Source organism: Pelecanus crispus, chromosome 5 (assembly GCF_030463565.1).
Source record: "Pelecanus crispus isolate bPelCri1 chromosome 5, bPelCri1.pri, whole genome shotgun sequence".
NCBI lineage: Eukaryota > Metazoa > Chordata > Aves > Pelecaniformes > Pelecanidae > Pelecanus > Pelecanus crispus.
In genome coordinates, this window is record NC_134647.1 from 2665464 (window position 1) to 2690589 (window position 25126).

Sequence of the window (25126 nt, forward strand, 5' to 3'; positions counted from 1 at the left end):
CTTCTCAGTGTAAAATGGCCTGCACGCTGGAATTTATTCTGCCTATATAAACCAATAATCCTGACTGAAACACTAACGATGTTCTTTGAAAGAAGTATTTCATTAACATGCAGTGATTTACAGCCAAAGAACTGGAATGTGATTCAAGCCTAACAACGTGCATCTTCGATGATTTCTGCTTCATCGTTTGCTTTCTAGCCCTCGTGCTGGGACTATTTACTAAACCACTGCATTGCCTCATAGTACTGTGTTCTGGGACACACATCTTAGGGAAGCTGAAACATTCCCAAGTCTTGCTGGACACATTTCAGAATCCTTCCTGTAAAGAATGTAGATTGGTATACAGTATTTATTTCGTAATTCTGCTTGTCTTGGAAATGGACTTGCACATTTACAAGAGGCAGATATTTGACATCTAAGGGTGCTGGATGTTCGCTCTCAGGTATCTTTTTCTCTCTTGCCTTGCTAGAGAAAAGGACTATGTTTTGTGATGCCTAAAATGTAGGCCCCTTGAAACAAAATCTGGAACCTCCTCTATGGCACTGAGGCACCCTATACCATGCCAGACAACGAGGCTGTATTTTGACGAGTGCTTTAAGCCATGTCACGCTGGTGGCACCACTGACATAAGTTGTTATTCACCCCCGCTGAGCCTGCTGGCCCTGCTGCATGCCACCTGCTCCCAGGATGGCACACTGGTTTTTGACCACAGGATGAACTGGGTTGGAGAAATGAGCTGCCTAAAACCAACTTTGTTCAAGGTTAGTTTTTAAGCTGGTTCATTTCCCAGTCCAGATTGCCACATGGCTGCACAAACACTCAGGATACGGGAGAAATAGGGGAATGAAGGGTAGATAGGACAGATTCTTCAGAGACACCACCACCCGTGTGTTGGTGGTGTCTCTTGGACACCAAGGTCTGATGAACTACAGACTTTGGTATCTCAACAGTGAGATCCAGAACTATCATCATGGTGCTTTCCAATGCTGCTTCGAAGTCTGTGCACTGCATAAGGTATCACCTACAGTTACTAAGAATACAGTAAATGGAAGATTCAGATCTGCTCCTCTCCAGGGCCTGGTGTTGCACCAATGACAGAAAGACAACATTTCTGTTTGCCCAGGGTTTGTAGGTTTTTTTTTTTTCCCCAGTAACTGAGTAGGGATGACTAAGGGTGGGAGGTAGTAAAGCAATCATCATTCCATTTGGGCAGGCTAGCTGCTGGACAAAGTGCAAAGGATGGGGACACCTGGGTTCACTGAAGAGAGGTCAAACCCATGTCTCCCAGTTGCTGGAACACTGCTCTGACCACACGATACTGGTTACTCTGGGACATGGGGTCTCTGTTCTCTCTCTTAGGATGTGTGAAAACTTCTCAAAGAACACAGAAAAAAAAGCACTGATAAACGGGAATCATGATTGCACCCTGCTTATTGAGGAATGTACTTGTGTGATGATGTGTGGACAGAATGCATGAGCAGGTCCTTAAAGAAGAAACTGAAATATGATTTCCTTTTTTCCAGGCACTAATAGTCTACAAAAGCATGCGCCATTTTCCAGACTCTGCAAACCTTGAAGATAAGCAGGGAAGGCATCACTATGCCTCTGTTGGCCAGGTTTTGAAAGGAAGCACAAAAAAACCTGGATAGCCATGGAAGACGATTCTGTCGGAGTATGAAAGTACCATACGTGCCATCAGAACACCTCAGTGGTTGAATGTGGCTTCTGAGCATTATCAAGCTAAAGCACTCAGAACTGCCAACATTAAGATGCTCCTAGACCTGTCTGGAGAACAAGGCTCCTTTGCAGCTGGGGTACCTCAAGGATCAGATGGGCACTGAGCAGGGTTTTCATTATGACAGTTATGATCAAATTGGTTTGGTACCAATAAAAGGTAAGCTTATGGCTGTAAACCTTCTTCCAGCTAATTGGAGTATTTCCTGCTGTAGATGTGTCCTAATCCTATGCTGCCAGAAGGGTCATGGTTTTCTTTTGAAGTTTCCAGTTCAGATTTCTAGGCTCATCTAGAGTTTTCAGCTGCCCGAAGAAGAAGTTTGATATCAATGCAGACTGCTCAGAGAAACCCTGAGAGTTTTAAAGCTTCTTGTACTCTATGCTGTATTTTACTCCTTGACTTTCCCCTTTAGCTAGACTCTTCAGAGTTATGAAATCAATACTTTTCCCTTTACTCCAATTCATATGTTGTTAACACTATAAATTCCTAACACATAGAAATCAATTAACGTATCAACCCCAAGTCAAGTTCATATCAATTAAGGAACTTGGCCCCGTTCAGTATCTCCAATAAATTTCCTTCACCAAACAAGCACAAACACATTGTTCAGCTCACATCCCAAAGCAGGCCATGTAAACAGATTGGCGTTGCTGCACTCCCTGGAGTTTAGAGAAATAAGGCTCTTTCAGATCAGCAGTGACTTCCCAACGTGACCACGGTTACTGGAGAACAGCCTGCCACTCTGACATTTAAATCTGAAATCTGATGTACTTAGGTCATAACACAACTACCTCCTCCTCCCTGGCTACTCCAGCTAAACCTCTCCCTTTTACTCATCTCATTAGTAACCAACTTTGTGTTTATAAAGCAATAGTAAACACAGTTATCCATTGTCAAAGCAGAAAATATTTTTTAAAAAAATCTTGAATACAGGGTCATAGTTTCATCCACTTATCTTAAAAACCAGATAAGGACATTTGAAACTGCCATAATAATTACCCCAAGGGTAAAACTCCCACTGAATTCAGTGGCACAAGGTGATTGCTATCCAAGCAGGGTGCAATCCAAGATTCCCTTTGTATAGCCAACGAAAGCAAAAGTTCTGAAAACCTTGATCTGGCTGCTCTTGCACAGGCCTCCTCAAGCGTGCATGCAGAGCCTGACCAATTTCACTGCAATGCTTCTCTGCTATACAGCTCCTCCTGCTTTTCTCTGGAAGTAGAAATCCACATCTGCTAAGTGACAAAGTCAGCTTCTACTCTTTCTCCAACTATTTGGCATATTCTGAATTGTTGAGGATTAATTTCTTTAACAGTCAGTGCTGATCGACTGCTAACCATACAAAATACTTTGGCCAATGAGTACAAGTCTGTTTGCAATTTTGAGGGTAACATGTAAAAGACTAGTCAGCTTAGTTTTAAAGGAAACCTGAAAGCAATATGGTTTCCTTTTTTCTTGGCCTAGGACATAGACATTGCCCAGATTTTGTTCATGACTGCAGTGCATCTACTGTGAGTATCTAAATAGATAGCAAGTCTTGAATTTAATCAGCTGTGTCCGACTGCTTGGCTACAACCCTGGATGCATTGTCTGCTCCTAAATCCAAGAGCTATTAGTGAAAGATGTCTGTGGTACTTTTCTTTCACCCACCCATGCTTAAGCACACACACTTTGTACCTGCCACCCGACAGCTCCCGTCACGAGAAGTCCAGCAACATAATCTGCACGACGAAGTGAGTCATACCACCTCTCTCAGGATCCATAAGAGACTCTTTCCTTTAGTTACCTACATGAAGAAGGATCATTCAGTAACCACAGCCTTTTGCCCTCCTCTTCAAGGAGGACCTAGTGTTTTTTTCTTCCTCAAAGTGATCATCATGGAAATCTAAGCTTTTCTTTCCCCGAAGAAGCTCTTCCCTGAAATCTCTTTAGGAAATGAGTGCCCACTGGCTAACACAGCAAATGTTTGCAACCATAAGTCACCTCACAGCAGTCCACGTTTCGTGACTTGTCTAAGCTGACTTATGTGCATGCTGAAGCTCTCCTCCCCTTCTTTCCCTGTGCTGGCAGTAGCAGCTGTGGTCACAGAACTGGGAACTGATCTGGCCAAAGATGGGGCTTTTTTTTGAGGGGGGAATAGGAGGTAGTTGTCAGATGGGTGCTCCAATCCAACTCATCAAGCACATACTATGGCCAGCCAAAGGACTTGAAAAAGACTCAGAGACCTTAAACACTTAGCGCAGAACGAAGCTGGCATTGCCTATACGCTGCCCATCAATGACTTGTTGCCTGATTCGAGGTGCGTCTGCCATGGATCACTTTTATGAATCTATATGCTGAAGGGTTTATAAATCAACCACGCGCCTCTTGGAAGGAGGATGAAGGCCTCTGCTCGATGAGAGATGGCTGCCACCCCCTGCCCCACCTCATCCCCCTGACCCGAGATGGCGGGCTCCCTCCGAGATGGCGGGCTCCCTCCAAGATGGGGGGCTCCCTCTGAGATGGTGGGCTCCCTCCAAGATTGCGGGCTCCCTCTGAGATGGCGGGCTCCCTCCAAGATGGCGGGCTCCCTCCGAGATGGCGGGCTCCCTCCAAGATGGCGGGCTCCCTCCGAGATGGCGGGCTCCCTCCAAGATGCCGGGCTCCCTCCAAGATGCCGGGCTCCCTCCGAGATGGCGGGCTCCCTCCGAGATTGCGGGCTCCCTCCGAGATGGTGGGCTCCCTCCGAGATTGCGGGCTCCTTCCGAGATGGTGGGCTCCCTCCGAGATTGCGGGCTCCCTCCGAGATGGTGGGCTCCCTCCGAGATTGCGGGCTCCCTCCGAGATGGTGGGCTCCCTCCGAGATTGCGGGCTCCCTCCGAGATGGTGGGCTCCCTCCGAGATTGCGGGCTCCCTCCGAGATGGTGGGCTCCCTCCGAGATTGCGGGCTCCCTCCGAGATGGTGGGCTCCCTCCGAGATGGCGGGCTCCCTCCGAGATTGTGGGCTCCCTCCAAGGTTGTGGGCTCCCTCCGAGATGGCGGGCTCCCTCTGAGATGGTGGGCTGCTGCCCTCCCAGGGAAGGGGCTGCGTGGCCACCACCTGCCACTTGGTTTTCCAAGAGTTTTTCCAGAAATTATGATTTTGAATGTGGCACCTCCATCAGCAAAGGGTCTTTTTGTCACTGAATGTTTTATGCCTTTTGCCACAGCCTGGCAAAGAAGGCAGACCTATTGCTTATAATACAAACACGTAATCCCAGAGAATGTGGTTTAAAACAAAAAAAAGCAAACAAATAAATGAAACAAATCCAGTGGAATTAGCTTGAGGACACCAAGTCTTAGCCACGTCACTTCACAGAAAAATCCAGAGGCCAAACCAGAAGCTTCCAGCCAAGTGAAGAAATGGGTGAAAAAGAGGTGAAACGGAAGGGAGGCGATAGCTGGCTCGAAGCCTTTGCGCCTTCCCTGAAGACGCAGCAACGAGCGGCCGTTCCCAGCCCACCCGCTCCCTACCTTTTCTGGGATTTTCCCATTTTCTGGAGGACGCTACCCGCGGGTGCTGCCTACGGGCTGTGCAGCGGGGTAAACCCTCAGGGCTCCGCAGCCCAGGCCCCTCAGCTGCGGGTCCCGCTCACGCCCCTCCGGGGGCGAAGGGACGGCGGGCGGGGGGGGTTTGCCGCCGCGGCGGGGTCCGCTGAGGGGGCGGCGGGGGACGGCACCGCCTTCCTCCCCGTGACTGCGAGGAAGAGGAGCGGTGTCGCCCGCGGGGACCCGGGGCCGGGCACCCCGCCGCCGCCCTGTGACAGGGGGGGAAGGACGGACGGACCCGCCAGCCCCTCCTCCGCCTGCGGGGAAGCGAAAGCGAAAGCGGGCGGCCCTCGGCGGCGGGGAAGTGGCTCGGCGGGGACCGGAGGGGCTGCGGGGAGGCCGGCTGCGACCCCAGCCCTGTCGTCGTGCGGCTGCGACCCCAGAAACGCCTCCGCTCCGGCGCTTCCTCCGGCTGTAAGTTGTGCGAGCCCCGGCTTGCCCGCCCGGTGTCTGGCGGTGCCTGCCCTTCGCCGGGCAGCCGGCCTCGGGCTCTCCGCGGCACTCGGGCTGGCGCGGTCTTCCCCGAAGCCCCCGGGGCTGGGAGCGGCCTCCCCGGGGAGGCGAGGGGCTAGCGTGGGCGGCTGGGCTGCTGGAGCTTCGAGCGAGGCCGTCAGCCGTGTTTTCGGTCCCCCGGGCCACAGGAGAAAGCGTGGCGGCGCAGGCAAGACGGGCCTCTTCGCTGCCGGCTGGGCCGTCCTGTGGAGAAGCCAAGTGAAGATGCGTTTTTTTCAGTTATGCTACTTTCGCTTTCCTGAATCAGGGATCGGTCGGTAAATTCTGGTTACGTAAGGCAAACCAGAAAGGGATTCCCAGATCGTTAACCAGAGGCGGCCTCAATTCAAGCCTCCTTGTTGAACCCAGTGGGTAGAATCATAGACTCCTACGACCGTTGAGGTTGGAAAAGACCTTGAAGATCATCCAGTCCAACCATTAACCTACACTGCCAAGTCCACCACTAAGCCAAGTAAGGGGAGAGTAGCAATTTCGTGTTTCCTGGCTTGGGGGCTGGATTATTTTTAATGAAAGTAAAAACTAGGAATCATTAAGATTGGAAAGGCCCTCTAAGCTCATCAGCCCAACCATCAACCCAACACCACCATGCCCGCTAAACATGGTATAGCGGTGTTGGGTAAAAACCAAGCTCAGAATTTCCAGGTGAGAGCGTCAGAAATATCCAGCGGCGTCAGGACACCGGGCTGCCTGCTACCCGCGTCTTGTTCGATGCTGCTGCTTCGAGAGCGTCGAACCCGTGGTGCGAAGCCCTGGCCCTGCCCCGGCATCCACAGCCTAGGTTTGCTTAGGAACCTGTGCGCTTTAGCATTAGTTTCTGGATCAGTGGCCCGTGAACTTGTCTAAATTCCTTTTTATCTGCCTCCACCAAATGTTGTGGCAACAGATTCCAGACTTTACGTTATCTGCTGTGTAACGGAAGCATTTTCATTTGTGTTAAGCAGGTTTAAGGGTTGTATCTCTTAAGCACGGAGCATACGGGATGTTAAGCGTGTGTGTAACGGTACAAAAATAGCATAAAGGTAAGTACATGAGTTTCAGGACTGAAAAAATAAGTTGTGCGATGTAGAATTCTTCACGTCTGGCTTTTATGCTTAGTAAGGAAGGAGACTTCAGATATCCAACATATATCACTTTTGCGTACAAAAAGATACAACATTTACATTTAAAAATTCTTTTAGCCCAACACAGCATCTAGTATTCCATTGTGGTATTCTATTTTGCTGCAAAGAAAACCTAATGCTCACAATGTTGTAATTCTTTTTCCTGTTGCCTCAGGTTTCAATGGATTTAACAACTCCCCCGCTATCTTTAAAAGACAACAGCTTTGTAAGTATTGTAAGTATTTCCTGATGTGCTACCTGGAAAAATCTGTATTTGACAATAGTATCTCTGAATGAAAGTTTGTGCTTGGACTGCTAGAACAGTGTTTCTGAAACTTCCTGTCTCACCGTCTTCCATCCTTTAATACTTTGGACATTCCTTGTTCCTGTCTCCTGTTTCCACAGGGAGAGTCCCATTCCAAAGTGTCTGCATTACAGATTCTGTTAGAATTTTCCTGTCCTGCCTCGCTTGCTCATCTGTCTCTGTGGAGGTTTCTTAGGGGAATTCCCTTTTTCCTGGCACCTCCCTTGATTCAGTTCTTGCAGTGCAGCAAGTAGTTTGGATGGGACTTTGCCTGGGATTTCTTGTGTTTTCCTTGATATGTTTTTCTTTCTTTCAGGTCAAAAACTGTTGTCTTAGACCATTTTTCAGTAAAAAAACAGGCATTCTTTCTTATCGCCTTCCAGCTGTGGCACGTGCATCCTGCTTTCCTGCACTCAGTCTCTTGAGTGACGGAATTTTTTTCCGGTTTTAAGTTATACGCAGATAGGGATTTCCCTGTTGCTTAATAGGCATTTGAAACTGGACAAAGTAGCGCAAAAAATGTATTTTATTGTTTTTAGGAAATACCCAGCATTACCAAGAGAATTGAGAAGATTATCTAATTTAGACTTTTTCCATGCCTAAATTTCATGGTTCGCATTCAAGTTTTATGTAATCTTAAGTAAAAGGGAGGGATTGTTTCAGCAGGTCTCTTTGGATTTTTTTTTTCTGTTCTGCAGAATATTGCAGCCATAGAAACAAAACAGAACAGAGATGATTTTCTCTCTTCTTGGGCTTTTTCCAGTTGTAGTTTTCCTGTGCTTGTGAAATTCTGCCCTGAAGTACTTAAATTCAGAAATGCTGCTTTTGTCACCTTCCTCCTGCCTGATGTTACCTTTTATTGTCCAATCTCCCTGAGCTTGGAAGCATCCCATTTTGATTTTTTTTTTCTCATTAGGCCTGTGTATTCTTTATACAGTCTCTTAGAGGAACTGGTGAGACGGCATATAGATAAAGATTTGTGGGTTTGAGGGGCTTAGTTCCATGTGGAAGAACATAGAGACAACTTGTTTTTATTATTTATCAAAATATTAGCCTGTGAATATTTTCAGTTGGATAGTTAGCAAGTAATGATTACTGACCAGGATCCATTTTCTTAGTTTTTTGTCCTCTCCGGCCATTAAAATAGTTAAATGATTTGGCCTAAGTGTCTGAATGTATTTTTAAAAAATTATGTGGTATATGCTATCCTCTGGCATGCAGATTCTAGGAAGATTTAATTATGAAATACAGTCGGTCTCTCAAAATGATTGACTCACCACATATCTTGCCTGCATAATTGGAGAAAAACAGCAAATGAGGACACAGGCAAAATACATTGGACTTTCATTAATGGTCATACATTGAAAACCACCATGGCAAAATGCTTCATCCAACTGCAGAGGGTTTTGGTTTTTTTTTTTATTTTGAAGACTCATTTGAATTGTTTGGTATGCCTCAGCTGTTGCTTAATGGAAGGGAAAACCTGTGTGTGCTGCTTCTTTTCTCTTCAGAGTGTGGTAACCCCTGACCCTTTTGGCACATTAAAAGATGAGATGGAAAGACTTAAAGAAGAACTGCAGAAATGGAAGGCAAGTTCTATAAAGCACATAGAATTGTGGAAATTAGCTGAAAGATACTTGGGAGACCTTGAGTCCATCCTTCTAAAACCAAATCAACTCTCCCCCAATTCTAACATGTTTGCCTAACTTGTTCTCTGTTCTTCAACATACGTGCTTGTGTTGATCTCAGTGGTAACTACGCCTGTAAGTCTAACAGAAATATTTATCCAAAGTGTTAAAAGTAAAGAAATATAAAGGGTTTACTTAAGGTTTTGTTTGTTCCCATGGAAGAAAAAAAAAATTTTAATCTTTTTCTTTTTACTATCCAGGAAAGAGTTACAAAAGCTGAAAGAACAAAACATGAACTACTTCTCTGTACATTAAATGCTGATCAAGAGTGCATTAAGGCAGAGGGGGAGCTGATAAAACTGAAGGAATTTCAAGAGAAACAGCATAAGGACATTATTATGTCTAGGGATGCCCATGAGGTATGGAGAAGGCTTACTTATAGCTGTTAGTATCTGGGGAGTTGTGAAGGAGGTGTTGATTAGAGAAAAGAGTAGTATTTCCTTTTCAGTTTGAACACCTTTACCGGTTTGCAGACTGGATGACTAGAATGTTCTACACATGGTTTTGCAGTGGCAGATTAAGAACCGTGCAATAAAACAAGTCTTACGGTAATGTTGGAAGAGTGAAGGCAAAACTGAGAACTATTTCATATAGGAGATGAAGACTGACAAAACCAGTCTTCCAAGGTTCTCCGCTAACAGATGAGTTTCAGTTTTGTGTGATGCAGATGAAATTGAATGGGTTGATTCCACTGCTTTGTCAACTCCCAGCCCACCTTGTAAGATGTTACCGCACCCAAGGGATTAGCATTTCTTAAGTGACAATGAGCTGGGCAAGAGCCAGAACCTGTTTGAAGAGGGCTCTTCTTTCCAGAACTAATTGGTTCATTACCTCAGTGTGCCATGTGCAGTCGTTGGTACAGTAATAGGATAAGTTTCCATAGGCTGTCAAGGAGGTGGTTTCAGTGAAGTTTGGTTTGGCCTGTAAATCACTGATGAGAAATTATGGCTTCAATATTACAAGCTATTAAAATATAATTAATAGGGTTAAGTTCATTCAGGTTGGCGTGAGATTTTCTGAATCATAAATGTTTGGATTTTATAGCCAGAAGAGGTCATTATCATCATCTGGCTTTTGTTTTACGTTATCTTCAGCTGATGGGAACTGGTTTAAATGTCTCGAGTGGTTAATGACTTTAAAGGAGCCATCTTCTGATTGTGGATGGCTGGAGCTGACTACATCTGCTGTGTTTCCTTCTCATTCTGCTGTGTTCCCTGTCCAGGAAATACTGGATTTAGTTACGTGGGCTTTATGCCCATTTAGGATTCATTGGTTTGGAGGAAGTGTGTAGCAGATAGGAGGTAGAAGAGGTGTTCCCTCTTCCTTGCTGAAGAAGTATAAAGAGGGAAGAGCAGCAGCGTGTCCTCACCCGGTAAACGTTCCAGAAAAGGCAATAACAGTTACTAAGATCACACGTGGTACAAAAAATAAAATGCGTGTTGACATAGGCTCTGACCTTGCATGTATAAGGAACTGACATAACTATGGAAAGCGCTGTGCAATTTATGGTACACTATATGTGTTTGGAAACACTAATGCCTCGTTTCAGAAACCCTCACTGTAATTTACTTTAACTGAAACTGCTCCTCGGTGAGGGAATTGACCTTGCGGATAGTTAAAGCTATGCAAAAAATGTATCACGCATGGCTGTCATGTAGAATAATTAAAAGTTGAAACAGTTTCTAATGCCTACAGATTTTGCTAAAATATATTTTTGTCTTCTATGTGTTTAATTTTGCATTTAATACTTTCGGGGCTGTAGAGAGAACTCTGTGTACTAAGAGAAGAAAATGCTGCGCTGAAGAGAGAGATTGAAAAGCTCAGAGGAGACCTGGCAGAATGTAGTTCAGTGCCTTTGCAGGATGGTCAGGTAAAAGTTTGAAATATTTTGCAACTTGTCTTTAGAAAGGGTACATGTTTATTTTGTCAATTCAAGACCATTGGGTCCAGTTCAGCATTTGAACCTCTGTTGATTTCAATGTAAAATATAGCTTGAAGGTTTATTTTCTTATTTTATCTGGCAAGATAATGTGAGGAAGGCTAAGGATATGGAAACAGTTACAAGTATGTGAGATACTGAAAACATGAAAGGAATGAAGAAAAACAGAAAATTATTAAATGGAAGACACTGGAATAAAAAATACACATAGCATTAGTAATTTTCAAGTACTCTCATTTTATATTTCTTGCGTAAGAGGATGGAAGAAAGGGAATATGTCCATTATATGGCAAATGTAGCATTTATTTTAGCCTATATTGAGCTTGACTTGATTATAGTCTCTCTCGTGTTACTCCAAATCAGAAATAACTCGATTTGCAGCCCGATAAATATTAGTGATACTAAATAGATCTAAACTCAGGATCCAAAGTGTCTTTTGGTGAAACTGCTGCAGATTCTGAGGTGTTCAGAAATTGGAACTTCCCTTGTGGAAACTTCAGCTTTTAAAAACACATTTTCATTCCAAATTGGAACAAACCCAAATACTTTGGGGAATTTACAGTAAAATGAAAACTGCGATCATTTTTTGTTTATACAGAGATTGAAACTCTATCCAAGTGTTACCTTGTTTAATGTTAGCAACATCGCAATATTAGCTTTAGCTTTACTAAATTAACATTTCTAAGTTTAGGAGATGTCAGTGAAGTGCAGCCTCCTGTGCAGTTGTTGGACGGGGCAAGGCTCCTCTAGAAGGAGATTCAGTGTGAACGGGGGCCTACACCCAGGGGCTGAATTATCTTGAGGAAGAGCATCTCTCTTTCTGTTGAGGGAATGGAAGGAAAGCGGGCTCATAGATAAGATGCTAGTTTTGAAGACAGGTGGCAGGAATGCTTTAATTATGCTGGTTATTTTATCTTGACACAAACAGCATTTTTCTTCTGCACAGGCTTGTGTTTTGAAACAGTTACATAAAGGGGGAAAAAAGAGTTATCTGAAACTCCCTCAAAGCAGCCTTTCCTAACCAACATTTTCATGAACAGTTTTAAACCGTCCTAGTTATAAAATACTTGGATATTCTTATCTATTTTACTAAGATGGCAACATACAAGGCTGTTTATTAGCAGACTTCCCATTGCTGTAGAGCAGTGGTGCAATTAGGCAGAAATAAATGGCAATGCAAGTGACTGATACTGGCATTTTGCAAATTTTAGATACCAAAAGTATTCTTCTTCTGCACGTGGAAATCCCTGTGGACTTCAATTGGATTTATACTGTATAAGGTCAAGTTTAAGTTCAAAGTTGATCAAGGGGAAAAAAGAACCCACCTCATTGACAAAAATCCCAGGAATAGACAAGTACAACTAGTCAGTTTAGTTAGAAGAGTTATACCTGTTTTACCAGCCATGACTTCGATCTGCTTGACTGCTAAACTTTAGAAAACCAAAATATATATAGCACTTCAAGGAAAGACTACTGTTCATTTTTCTGTTCTGCCATAAATTACAGAAATGATTTTTTTTTTCTATCTTGATTCTAAAATATTAGATTAAAAAAAAGGTAGCAGAAATGAAACTGAAGTTCATTCACATGGAAGACATGAAGGATGATTATCCAGATATGAATACTTACTGTAGTTTTCGTGTAACTACAAAAATCCCATTCAGACTGAATCAAAACCAGGCACTGATCACTTTTGAAGATGAAGAAGGTATGTGATGCGTATTTTAAGTATAAAATGAACGTCTCAGATGTATTTCATTGCCAAAGGGAAAAGATTTACATAAACATTATGAAAAAATAAAAAAATCAACAGCAGCCAAATAAAGAATACACGGAGAATCTTTCACTATTATGATACCACTCAGTAGAAAAAAGTTCTTGCAAGCACTCTGCATGTTTTTGTTGGATTACTAGATTTCTGCTCTCAGCTAATACAAACAATACTTGGTGTTTGAAATTGAGAGTACGTTTCTATCTCACAGAGTGTTGTCAAGAATGATTCAAAATGTTTTGTCAGCAGAATTTGATTATTTTCTTTACTCCGGGCAGTCCCTCATTCTGACAGCAGTTCTGTTGGTTAAGGGTGCGTACGCGTCAGATGACGGGTAGATGTGAGGCGACAGAGGGATGGTGCAGTCCCTAACTTGCCTGCTTCCCACTGAGATGCTTGCTGTGGGGACAGCCCGGTGCCTGCCTGCGAGGATCCTGCCGGCAATCTGGCTGGGCCTGCTTGGTGGGTAACGCAGTTACGCGAGCGTTTGGCAGATACAAAGCTAGCGTCCGATTCATTTCTTCCTGCTAAAATCTAGCATCGCTAATAGGCATTCTCTGCACCTGGTAGTGATGTGGTTTCCACCCAAAGGTATTTTAAATGAAATATGAGAAGTCTGGTATTAATATTTGATACAGCGAGGGCATATTTTGATGGCATGAAGATTATACTATTCTATACTATTCTAAAGATAGTACAATATTTTTACCTGTTGCCTATAACCAGTGAGATTTTATGGAAACAGACATACCTAAAGACACAGGTAGTGGGATCTGGTTGCCTAACTGTTATTTATTTCTCTTTTACTGATGCAAAAGGCGATTTTGCGTAAGAAACTGAGGAATAGCTTTGGTTTTATAATGATTAAACAAGGCTTTTCTTGTGCTTTTCCTTAGTTGCCCAGAGACTGATAAAAATTGGTAAGCATACTGTGAACCTGGACAACAAAATAGCAAACGTGAGAGTGAAGCCTTTTACACTTGAAATGGGAATCAAATTTGAGGTAATCAACTGAAATACGAAACTGTAAAGATACAAACTTGCAGTACTTACAAAGCTTCAGGTTCATGTTTTTGGGTGTTTTCAGTCACAAAGTGCACAAGAAATTTATTTTTTCAGCTCCATGTCACTATTTCTGGAAAGAAGATCAACGTTTCAGAAGTACCTGAGCTATCCATTCCTGAAGACTGGGTGAGAGACAAATTAGAGCTGAATTTCTACAAATCTCATCAGGGAGGAGGAGGAGAAGTAGAAAATGTGAACTATGACAAGGAGTCTAGAACAGCTGTTATTACGTTCCTCAGATCTGGAGGTATAGTATGTAATATTTTGTTAGCTAGATGTACAGGCCGTATTGTCCATTCCGCGTTACGTTCCATTCCATATTACGTTCTGTGTTAACTTAACTACTGAAGATAGCAAATTCTTCCCACGGAGAGTTAAGTAGATCAGGAAAAGATGTGGGTTCAGCCACACGTCTGTAAATAAAGCAGCATTTCATCGTATTCCTTTTTGATCGAACATGACCTGATAGGCAGTTTGCGAGCTTTATTTCTTTCTTTGTCAAAAGCTTTTTTTTTTTTTTCTTTGCATCGCTAGACACATAGATTGCAAAAAGAAAATTAGGAAAATGTGTTTGATTTTAGCTCTTGTTTTGTGACAATGAAGTTAGACTGGCATTCAGATTGCCCAACTGTATGAAATTCTGTGAAGATCAGTGGAGCCACATCCATTTAGAGCAGCTGCTTTAGATTTATTTCAGGAGCTTTTGTGGGTATTTAATGATTTTGCTTTTTTTTAAATGCCAGATAAACTTTTTTCAAAATGCACATGAAGAATCTACAAGTGTGCTATCATATATTAGTTTCTAAATCCATGTAAGAGATATTAGCCTGTTCTTTGATGTGCTTACAAAATGCATTTTAGATTATATTACTCTTACTCCTCTTTTTCTTATTCTCCATTACAGCAACTGACGGCTTTCTGAGATGTACTAAATATCCTTTCTTTGTAAATGGAAGGTGTTACAGGCTTTCTGTGTCCCCAAGCACCAACATACACTTGGAAAAGTTTCAGGTAAAAGGATCTAGTCCAGGCTAGCCTCTATAAATAGAACAGATACGTGGGAAATATGCGATATGGGCAGAATTTTCAGTTCTGAGGACTGCAGAAGCTTTTGTGTCATGCACTTTGTGAAACTTAATAGCAAGTGTGAGTCTGCAATATGCTGCTCTGCTGATAATCTTGTGTTGCAGTGTGAAAGCAGTAATTTATTTTAAAAGGGTGTGCATGTCTTTCCTTGATCAAATTATATCATTACTCACCATAATGCCTGTGCTAGACAGGAGGCAGATACCAAATTGTTTATGAAGTAGGTTAATAGTAGACACAAAAACGTTTTTCCGAGTCACAGAGCACTGTGATATTCATCCCTAATGAGAGGCCTTGTTGACAGTCTCCGTAGAGACCCTTGTTCTATGAAACATTTGCTCGTTCTTTTTTTTTCTTTCATTCATTCATTCATTCAGCCCAAATAATGACTTCTTTTCCTGTAACACTAGTCTGCTTGCTCATCATATTCTCACTGAAATTGTCTTTTACTTTGTACAAATAGATTGTAATCAAGTCAGTATTGTGTATATAATCAGGCCTTTATAATTAAAGCATTGCCTAGAGCGTGTGCGTTTATGAGATACAACAGCATTCTTTGCAGGTGTGTCTCATGTATTGGCATGGATTTTTACGGAGCGATGCTGTCTAGAGTCATCGGAGATCCCCAAATCCAGTGTGTGTGAGCATTAAGGAGCGTAGGACACACCAGTTAAGGAGGCTGGGTGCATTGCCTGTTGAACTCGGTAGTGTGTGACAGAGTTCAGAGCTCCTGCTATTTTCAGTGACAGAAATACACCACACTGTCCAAAGTCTTAAAATGTAATCAAAGATCCTAGCCATATCTGATCAAGGATATGTTTATTTCCAGTATCTGTCAGTTCTTTCAGATGTACACGCAACAGCTGATGTGTAATACAATTTTGTTTTTCTTTCCTCAATAGCTCTATTGTGGGATTTCTAAGAAGACCATTCTGTTGAAAGGAATTCAAGAGACAGAAGATGATGAGGAAAGTATACAGGACATGATTGAAATTCATTTTCAAAAGCCTAGTAACAGTGGTGGGGAAATAGAGAAAATCAAATATGTATCAAAAGGAGTAACGTGTGTTTGTTTTGAGGAGGATACTTAGAATGCCGTGTAGAAAATTGTAGATTGAACTTATGAGTTTCTGAGTTTTTGCTTCATCAGAGGCACAGGAAATTATGCAGACATTGTACTTCAATATTCTGAAATTTATACTTGAAAAAGAACTACCTGTCTTTCTGATTTGTGTAATGGCGTAGAAATTCAGCAAAACTCACTGCTTGGTGTCCCAGAGGCTCCTGAATAAAGTCACAGAAAAAGCCTTTACCGGCACTTGAAACTTCATCTAAGATTGCTTTCTGCGAATTCGCAGGTTTTGTATCTTGCAAATTTTAGATAGCTCACACACTCCAAAGTGGGATAAATCTATTCCTTCTTACATTTTAGTTACAAAAGCTGTGTGTAATCCCAGTCGAAAGCACCTTCGCAGACCTGCTGTTTTGAAGTGCCATAGCTTCAAAAGGTAGCTCTGACAGAACTCCAGTCCTGCTGAGGTTGCTGTGTGCCACCGTAACTCAAATACCTGAAAGCAGTTATCCTGTGATTTCATAAAATCCACATTATTAAATCCATGATAAGATTGAAAAAGGGAAAAGGAGTGTGCAAAACCACCACAGATTTACTCAAGAAATTGCACCTTATAAGAAATGCCATAGCAGTAATTACTGCTTTTAGCTGTCAGAATGCTGTTACTTCCCCTAGGAGAATGAAAATTCTGCTGAGCTTCTGATGAGTTAATAGCCTGGTTTATTGTTTGGTTTTAATGTTTGTTTCTACAATTACATTTTTCCGCATTTTTGTTCATGATTTTGCTTACTTTAAAATATTACAGTTAAGAATTTGAGATGATTCTTTATCTAAACCCGACTGCTTTGTAACAACGCTGGCGAAAGTCTGATGGTGAGCGCTGTGTCCGAGGTGCCTATTTTGTTGCGTGTGACTGGCCAAGCTGCTGGCTCTGGGAGGGGACATAGAGAGGGGTCAGTTGGAAAAAGGCACACAGAGTTTAGGGCAAATGAATTTTTCAGCGCGCAAAGTCCTCCTTTTGTTTCCAGTTCATCCTTCCAGTTCTCATTCTAAAAGATCTTTGAAATAAAATGGAAGTGCAAGGTCAGAGAAGGATTTATGTTCCAAGGAGGAACATTTTTCCTTTTCTGCTGTCGTCCTTTTTATTTGCTACTCTTGGGGGCTGAAATGGTTTGGCAACAGTAATCTTAACTTCAAAGTAGCATGGGTCTAACGCCGAAAAGAACTTACTTCCCTAGTATGTGACATTTTAGCATGAAGAAAAACGACAATGCACCAAACTCGTGCAAGAAGAGCACTACAAATACACCTCAGGTATTGCTATTCCGGAGAAACTGGTAGTAGGCAATAGATACAGTTGAATATGGGAAACTAAAAGGCTGCTAGCACCACAGTTGATTTGGAATTTACTGTTGGGTGAGATACACGTGACTGTAGCACCTCTTACTGTTTAGTGCATGCAAAGGCATGGATCGATTACCTGACAATTATGAAATATTGAAAAAAAAAGTGGTAGAACTGGAGTATTTATGGAGATTGTGTACTTTTGCATGTAACAGTCTTAAAATGTTGATAAGATTGGATGCCTTAAGAAAGGAAAAACCTGATGAAGGTAAAAAATGTCATGAGTTTTAACTGTGCCTCACTGATACAATGCGGAGAAGTAAATCCTTGAAAAAGGAAGAAGTTTAAAGTTCTGATAAGGTATCACAGTGTGTGCGAGTAGTGAGAAGCTACGGGTTTTAAGTATGTAAAATCAAAGTGAGATTTTAAGTAACATGTTAAGACAATCAGTATTTGTAAATGTCTCAGTTTTCTCTCTGATGAATTGATTATACTGTTTAAATGTTAAAGCAGTAGTGGTGCCTCATAAAGGCTGGAAAACTGTTTTAATGATGAAAAACAACAATACGGGATTTAGGTGATGTTTCTATAAATGGCAATATCCTTTTTTCTACCGACTGGAGTGAATTTATCTTTGACTGGAAGTTTGAAAAAGAGCTGTGACTTTTTTATACCTGTACTACATGCCGAGTACTTCTACGCTTCCATCGCTGGAGCTTCCACCGTGAGCCGAACCTCAGTGCCGAGTCGGTCGGCTGGACGGCCCCGGCGTGGGACCCTTTGGGTGCCAGGGGAGCTGTACGGGTTTGGCACAGCCTTTGGGTGCGCGCCTCGCCCTGCGGGGAGCTGGCTCCTGCAGCCCTGCGCTGAGGGGCCACGGGAGGGGAGCATCGGCAGGGTGGGATGAGGGCGAGCAAGACCTTGAGGTGCTGGGGCGTGTCCAGGGAAGGGCAGCGGAGCTGGGGCAGGGTGTGGAGCACAGGGCTGGTGGGGAGCGGCTGAGGGAGCTGGGGGTGTTCAGCCTGGAGAAGAGGAGGCTGAGGGGAGACCTGATCGCTCTGCAGCTCCTGGCAGGAGGGGGCAGGGAGGGGGTGCTGGGCTCTGCTCCCAAGGAACAGCGATGGGACAAGAGGAAATGGGCTCAAGCTGTGCCAGGGGAGGGTTAGGTTGGAAATTAGGAAAAATTTCTTTAAGGAAAGGGTGGTCAAGCATTGGAACAGGCTGCCCAGAGAGGTGGGGGAGTCCCCATCCCTGGAGGGGTTCAAAAAACGGGCAGAGGTGGCACTGGGGGACATGGTTTAGTGGGCATGGGGGTGTTGGGTTGATGGTTGGACTGATGATCTTAGAGGGCCTTTCCAGTCTTAATGATTCTGTTCTAGTTTTACTTTCATTAAAACCTAATCCAGCCCCCAAGCCAGGAAACATGCAATTATTCCTCTCCCCTGAATTGTTTCAGCGGTGGACTTGGCAGTGCCAGGTTAATGGTCGGACTGGATGATCCTAGAGGCCTTTCCCACCCTAACCGGCTCCACGACGCTCGGCCTCCAAGCGCAGTGCCACCAGCCGGGGTGCGCCTCCGGGCGAGGCAGCGGGGCCGGGCCCCGGGCAGCTCCAGCCGCCGCCTGTGGCACCCGCGGAGCCGCCGCTTCCCGAGCTTCCCCGCGGCGGGGCCGGCCAGAGGCGGCGCGGAGTCCCCGTCCCCCCCGTTGCGGGGCTGCCGCAGCGCCGGCCCCGCCGTTTCTCTTTCGGTTTCAGGGCCGGGCCGGGGCAGGCCGAGCCCTCCCGCTCCTCGCCGAGAGCCCCCCGCGGCGGAGGCACCGGGACGGGCGGTGCTCGGGAGGCGGCCGCCCTCCGCCCGCTGCCCCGGAGCAGCCCCCCCACCTCGGCGGAGCGACTGCCATGGCAAGTGCCTGCGGCGGGCGGGCGGGTGAGGGCAGCGGCCGCGGCCGCTGTGGGGCCGGGGCGGGGGAAGGGCCGGTTCCCGCCGCGGGGTTTCGGGGAAGGGCTGGGGCCGGGGGAGAGCCCGGCCCTTTCCGCGGGGCCGCTCCCGCCTCCGCCGTCCCCTCAGAGCGGGGCCCCCTCAGAGCGGGGCTCTCTCAGAGCGGGGCTCCCGCCTCCGGGGCCCCCTCAGAGCGGGGCTCCCTCAGAGCGGGGCCCCCTCAGAGCGGGGCCCCCTCAGAGCAGGGCTCCCTCAGAGCGGGGCTCCCGCCTCCGGGGCCCCCTCAGAGCGGGGCTCCCTCAGAGCGGGGCCCCCTCAGAGCGGGGCCTCCTCAGAGCAGGGCTCCCTCAGAGCGGGGCTCCCGCCTCCGGGGCCCCCTCAGAGCGGGGCTCCCTCAGAGCGGGGCTCCCGCCTCCAGGGCCCCCTCAGAGCGGGGCTCCTGCCTCCAGGGCCCCCTCAGAGCGGGGCTCCCGCCTCCGGGGCCCCCTCAGAGCGGGGCTCCCTCAGAGCGGGGCTCCCGCCTCCAGGGCTCCCTCAGAGCGGGGCTCCCGCCTCCGGGGCCCCCTCAGAGCGGGGCTCCCTCAGAGCAGGGCTCCCTCAGAGCGGGGCTTCCGCCTCCAGGGCCCCCTCAGAGCGGGGCTCCCTCAGAGCAGGGCTCCAGCCTCCGGGGCCCCCTCAGAGCGGGGACCCCTCAGAGCGGGGCTCCTGCCTCTGCGGCCCCCTCAGAGCGGGGCTCCCTCAGAGCGGGGCGCCTGCCTCTGCGGCCCCCTCAGAGCGGGGCCCCCTCAGAGCGGGGCTCCTGCCTCTGCGGCCCCCTCAGAGCGGGGCTCCCTCAGAGCGGGGCCCTCTCAGAGCGGGGCTCCCGCCTCTGCGGCCCCCTCAGAGCAGGGCCCCCTCAGAGCAGGGCCCCCTCAGAGCAGGGCCCCCTCAGAGCAGGGCTCCCGCCTCCAGGGCCCCCTCAGAGCGGGGCTCCCTCAGAGCAGGGCTCCCGGGGCCTGCGCGTTGGGCCCGCCGGCGGGGGTGGGAAGAGCGGCCTGCTCCTGCACCGCTTGTTGAAAGCCTCGGCGGGTTAAAAGCAACTGCGAGACGAAGGGAAGGAGCGACTCGTGTCCGTCCCTCGCTTGGTGCCCACGCTGCAGAAATACTCGGTGCTCAGACAGCAGCACCATCTGCCGCAGCCTGCTGCCCCGGCCTTCCCGTTAGCCGTAGCAACAGGTCCGATTGCCCTCTCACTAGTGCTAACACTTCATTTTTTTAAGAACAGCGAGAAGCGGTGAGGTCTATGGGTAAGCCTTCACATGCAATTTCTTGTCAGCGTTGATCCCCGTGGTGGATTTGCTGAGAAACGGCGAATGCGGGGCCTGGCCCTGTGCAGAACCGGCGACCGGCGTTGCGGTGCTCCTCTCCCTTACCCGCCCGTGTCACTGCGGCACCTTCGGCAGCTCCCAGTTCCCGCCTGGCAACAGCCACCCAATGCGGGCTTGGCTTAGAAGTGATTCAGCACAAACAAACTCTACGTTCGTGGGGCGGGGGGCGGGGGGTGGGTGTTGTTTCTAACCCCAACGGTAGGCACGAGCGTTGCTCCAAAATACCAGCTGGCAAGGTGTGAGATGCCGTCTGGCAGCTGAGTGCTCCCGCTCGTGCACGCGCTGCGTCGGCTGTGTGAAGCGTGAGAAAAGCCTGCGTAAAACTCCGTCAATCTTGGAAGCACTCTGTTTATATTCTCCTCGTGTCTCATTAGTGCAGAAACTTGCTTTCGCATGAGCATTACCACCAAAATAACCGCCTAATATAATTAAAGCTCCTAGCTCTTTAAATGTGATGGGGGATTAAAAAAAGGCCTCACATCTTCATGAATTAAAAGCTTGTGTGGCTGCACGGTCTCATTGAATCTGTCTCCTCACTCCCTTCAGAAACATCGCGGTGCTGGTCCAAGAGGCTTTGGACACACGTCAACCAAGCATTCGCCCCCGGCGGCACATTCCGCAGGCTTTGTAACTGCTGCGCTGGCCCTAATGTTTTATGCAGTGCAGGTCCAGAAGAAACTTTGTAAGAGAAGTCTAAAAGAATTTAGATGGAGTGACTGACCTCGAGTACAGTCGCTCTGAAGTTATTGACAGTTCGTTCCCGTGAACGCTGCCATGCAGACATAGTAAATTATTTTCTTTCCTCCAAAAAGTCAATGAACTGTTACAAAATTTACTCAGTGTTCCACCATTTGTAGTAATTTTGCTGTGATACTCCCAGGGAAATATTTCTGTTTATGTCTGTGTAATAAGAATGGAAAGAAAATACGCTTTTCTTAACAAGACATGGATGCAAATCCTACTTAGGGTGGTTTTCATATTTGCAGCGTTGGGAGGTTTGGCTCTGATGAAAATCATGTGTGTAGTTAGTTGTTTTACACACTGCGAGTCTCAGATGACTGGAATTAATGTTCTTCCAATTTAACAAGGTTATCCATTTAATAAAGTGGAGAGATGAGTCAGAGCACAACCCTAGATCCCAGCTCTCATGAATTTAACAAGTAAGGACAGTCTGAATCTGACCCTTCCACTCTGAAAAGCCAATCCCAACCGAACAAGTACATGCAATTAAAATTTTTCATTCTCTTCAAGTTTTGAATATTAGAATCGGAACAAACAACCTTAGCGGTGTGACACTGGACCTTTCATTTGAGAAGTTGTTAAATTTAGGTCTAATTTTTACTCCTCTGAGAAAAGAAGATGCTGAGAGGGTGTAAATTATACTTAAGAGTCAGGCCATTTTTTACTGCACAGAAATGGAGAGGTGCCTGAGGGAGCCTGGCATTCACCGAAATCTGATTCATTCAGCAGTCGCCTTAATTAGCTCCTAAATGTGCACATTGTCTGTGCAAATGGAAGGGGGGGTCACTTCTGCGATTGGGGCGAATCTGGGGAACCTCTGTGGGAGGTCACGGGTACTCCTCGCGATGACAGTGTGCCGTGTCTCTGCGCGCAGGCAACCGGACAAGCTGCTAAATCGGCAAGGACAGTTGTCGTCGCTGGTATTCCAGATGGCCTTCTGCAGGATGATGTCATGACTGACATACTGATGATTCATTTCCAAATGTCGAAGAATAATGGGGGAGATGTGGAAGAAGTCATGTATCCGACAGCAAAAAAAGGAGTTGCGTATGTAACTTTTGAAGATCAAGAAGGTATTTAGATTAACATATTTAAATACATCCATCCCCCAAAGGATTAGCCCTAGAATGTTAACCCTAAACCAAATTATTTTAAGTTGTTTATTGGTACTAGGATTTTATAGAACTGGGAGACTAACACCTCTCTTTTAGTCAGTCAGAGTTTTAGGATTTTATTTCTGTTCAGTGAAGACGTGACTCTGAACAGGCTTTGTGCAAGATGTTTGTTTTGTTTGTTTTTAGGAATAAATTTATACCATGCATAACAGATAAACGATTTTTGTAGTCAGGCCTTTGAGGAATAAATCGCTGCCAGTTAGTGTTCTAAGAAGACAGGCTTCTGTCTCTCTCTGAACAATTTTGACTAACACATGAAACATTAGGCAAGAGTATTGAATCGCCCGCATGTATGTATGAGAAATTGTTAGGGAAAGCACCAAGAGAAACACACCCGTGAAGTGTTCCACCATCAGACGGGCAACGACACATAATCTTACTGCGCAACAACTGAATCTGGCTTTCTCTTTAGTTGTAGAGAGCGTTCTAAAGAAGGATGAACATCGACTGGAAGACAGGAGGTTGTCCAGATGCTATCCGCTGAAAGTAACCCATTACTGTGAAAATGTAAGCTCATTCGTAATTTACCTAGTTGTACTTCCATTGCTATGTTAACCGTTACTTAACTTCTCTAATTCAAAATTCTAGGTCTTCACCTCTGTCACATCTGTCCTCAATATGTCTATTTTCAAAGACCAATTTGTTCTAGAAGATCTGATACAAGAATTTAAAAAGAAGAGCACAGCTTTGAGCTTTGGTCCTTTGCAATCCAATGGGCATATTTCTGTTCAAGGGTCATTTCCAGCAATCAAATTGCTGAGAGACTTTCTCTTACTAAAAGCAAAATCCCTTTCAGAGAAGGACAACAGAGAAGAAAGTAAGTTCCATCGGAGACCAAGGAGGAGGCTGCAGCAACACGGACTTACCACGGAGACGAGTGATTTTGTTCGTGATGCAGATGGGGAAAAACAAGCAGTTGTTCTTGACACAGATATATATTGCTACATGAAGCGCTTTTTCCCCAGGACATTCCTAGTAAATGATGTTGTAATTTCTCCCATCACTGATGGTGATATAACTACAGTATACATTAAGAATGCTGGAAGTAGGTCTGATGCTGGACAGGTATTAAGAATCAAAGAGAAAATTGAAAATCAGTCTATAAAACTCCATAACACTTTACGTAAAAGACGGATCTACTTTGAAGAGCACATAAGAGATCAAAAGCAGAGATATGGACAGGTGTGCAAAAGTCTAAAAGCCCGTTACCCGCATGTTTTGGTCATTCTTTGTGATACTCACGCTGATGTTATAGGAAATTCTTCTGAGATTTTTGAATTTACAAAGGAGGTGAGCACTAAGATTCAGAGCCTGTTTGACACCAGGTAGAAAGTTAGCGTTCATGTTTTTCACACATCCTGCTTCTCACACAGACTGTACTGGTGCAACCTGTGCACCCCTGTGTCACTGCAGATCTCTCACCTGCCTCCCACTCACAGGCTGGGAAGTCTGCACATGGGGGTGAACAAGCCCATTCCCCTGCAAATACCAAATTAAGTTCAGAACAGGAAAGAAATGATCTATCTCTCATGAGCTTAGAGACTGAAGAAGTTAGGCCTCCTCTGTCCAGGAGGACAGCCTCCATGTAGCCACCATTTTCCTTTTGTTAGCTGCGTTCTGGGCACATGCACACTCATTCTGTCTTGCTGTCAGGGAGCACGTGATGAGAAAAGAGAAATTTTTAAAGAGTTCTCATTAGCATAAGAAGTCAGACTGACAAAGCTGGGCAAGCCAGCCTGATATGAAATACTGCGTTGAAGTTAGGTTTCTTTGCGCAAGGAGATGACCACTGAAAACAGGAATGGTGGCCTTTTTCTGTTGCCTTTTTCTGCAGAAGGAAATCATTGAGATGCATGAAGAAGGTAGAGCTTTGACCCTTGAGGGGGTGGAATGCTTACTAAATTTACAGGCTTGTCATGTCCTGAGAAAGACCTTAGAAGATGGCATTGGAAGTTCTTGACAGTAGAAAATAAGCAAGTTTGTTTTCATAGGACCAATAATGGTTTTTTTTCCCAGCTGTAACGGCATCTGCAGCATCCCTTTGCAGTGTGTTATTTAGACATGAAAGCATATGCAAAGTTTTGATGTGAGAATCTTGGGGCATTTAGACTCTTGATTCAGATTCTGTTTATGGAAATCTGTTTCTATATCCATTACAAGGGACCAAATGCCCATCCTCATTTAGGCTTTTTTATAAAACCTGTTTAGAAAATACCTTTTATTTTGTGATATCAGTGTGTTCAGAATACTTTGTCAAAACATACAGAGCACCGGCTGTTTTGTCTTATGTGCAGGAAAAATTTTAAGGTTTTGTGCCATTAAAGAAATTAGTTATATAAAATATTGTCCATGTTCTTTTAACCAACCCCCAGACTTTGGGCTGGAAGACCAAACCTAAAGCCTAATCTTGTCAGGACTGATTATCCATTGCAATTATGCCAATGAAAGATAAAGATGTTAAACTAGTGCCAATGCTGTGTACTAAAATACACTGTCAAAGTGGGAAGATGATGAGCTTAAGTACTTTGCTGAATTGGAACGGGGCAGGGGAGTAGTATTAAGTATACAAGTATTTAAATATATAAGACCTGGAGCACAGGGCTGATGGGGAGCGGCTGAGGGAGCTGGGGGTGTTCAGCCTGGAGAAGAGGAGGCTGAGGGGAGACCTGATCGCTCTGCAGCTCCTGGCAGGAGGGGGCAGGGAGGGGGTGCTGGGCTCT

General features: G+C 45.5%; 2 protein-coding genes across 2 annotated transcripts; both read left to right on the forward strand.

Annotated features, from left to right (window-relative positions):
• The first annotated feature begins 4179 nt into the window (after positions 1 to 4179).
• NMI (N-myc and STAT interactor) lies at positions 4180 to 17791 on the forward strand. The gene is made up of 11 exons (XM_075710341.1): positions 4180 to 4714; positions 5571 to 5716; positions 7091 to 7141; positions 8731 to 8808; positions 9108 to 9266; positions 10670 to 10777; positions 12392 to 12554; positions 13514 to 13620; positions 13737 to 13929; positions 14587 to 14693; positions 15671 to 17791. The coding sequence occupies exons 1-11, from the start codon at positions 4180 to 4182 to the stop codon at positions 15857 to 15859; spliced, it is 1836 nt and encodes a 611-aa protein (XP_075566456.1). The 3' UTR covers positions 15860 to 17791.
• On the forward strand, positions 17095 to 24598 carry RBM43 (RNA binding motif protein 43). The gene is made up of 4 exons (XM_075710342.1): positions 17095 to 17154; positions 22106 to 22304; positions 22819 to 22913; positions 22995 to 24598. The coding sequence occupies exons 1-4, from the start codon at positions 17095 to 17097 to the stop codon at positions 23733 to 23735; spliced, it is 1095 nt and encodes a 364-aa protein (XP_075566457.1). The 3' UTR covers positions 23736 to 24598.
• Positions 24599 to 25126: the final 528 nt, after the last annotated feature.

What these genes read in the sequence shown, in the direction of transcription:
- NMI (XM_075710341.1), top strand. Translation starts at nt 4,180, where the DNA reads ATGGCGGGCTCCCTCCGAGATGGCGGGCTCCCTCCAAGATGGGGGGCT. An exon ending in CACTTTTGAAGATGAAGAAG is followed by an intron (nt 12,555 to 13,513) that starts GTATGTGATGCG and finishes GCTTTTCCTTAG; the next exon opens with TTGCCCAGAGACTGATAAAA. An exon ending in AAATGGGAATCAAATTTGAG is followed by an intron (nt 13,621 to 13,736) that starts GTAATCAACTGA and finishes TTATTTTTTCAG; the next exon opens with CTCCATGTCACTATTTCTGG.
- RBM43 (XM_075710342.1), top strand. Translation starts at nt 17,095, where the DNA reads ATGAAGAAAAACGACAATGCACCAAACTCGTGCAAGAAGAGCACTACA. An exon ending in GCACTACAAATACACCTCAG is followed by an intron (nt 17,155 to 22,105) that starts GTATTGCTATTC and finishes CTCTGCGCGCAG; the next exon opens with GCAACCGGACAAGCTGCTAA. An exon ending in TAACCCATTACTGTGAAAAT is followed by an intron (nt 22,914 to 22,994) that starts GTAAGCTCATTC and finishes TCAAAATTCTAG; the next exon opens with GTCTTCACCTCTGTCACATC.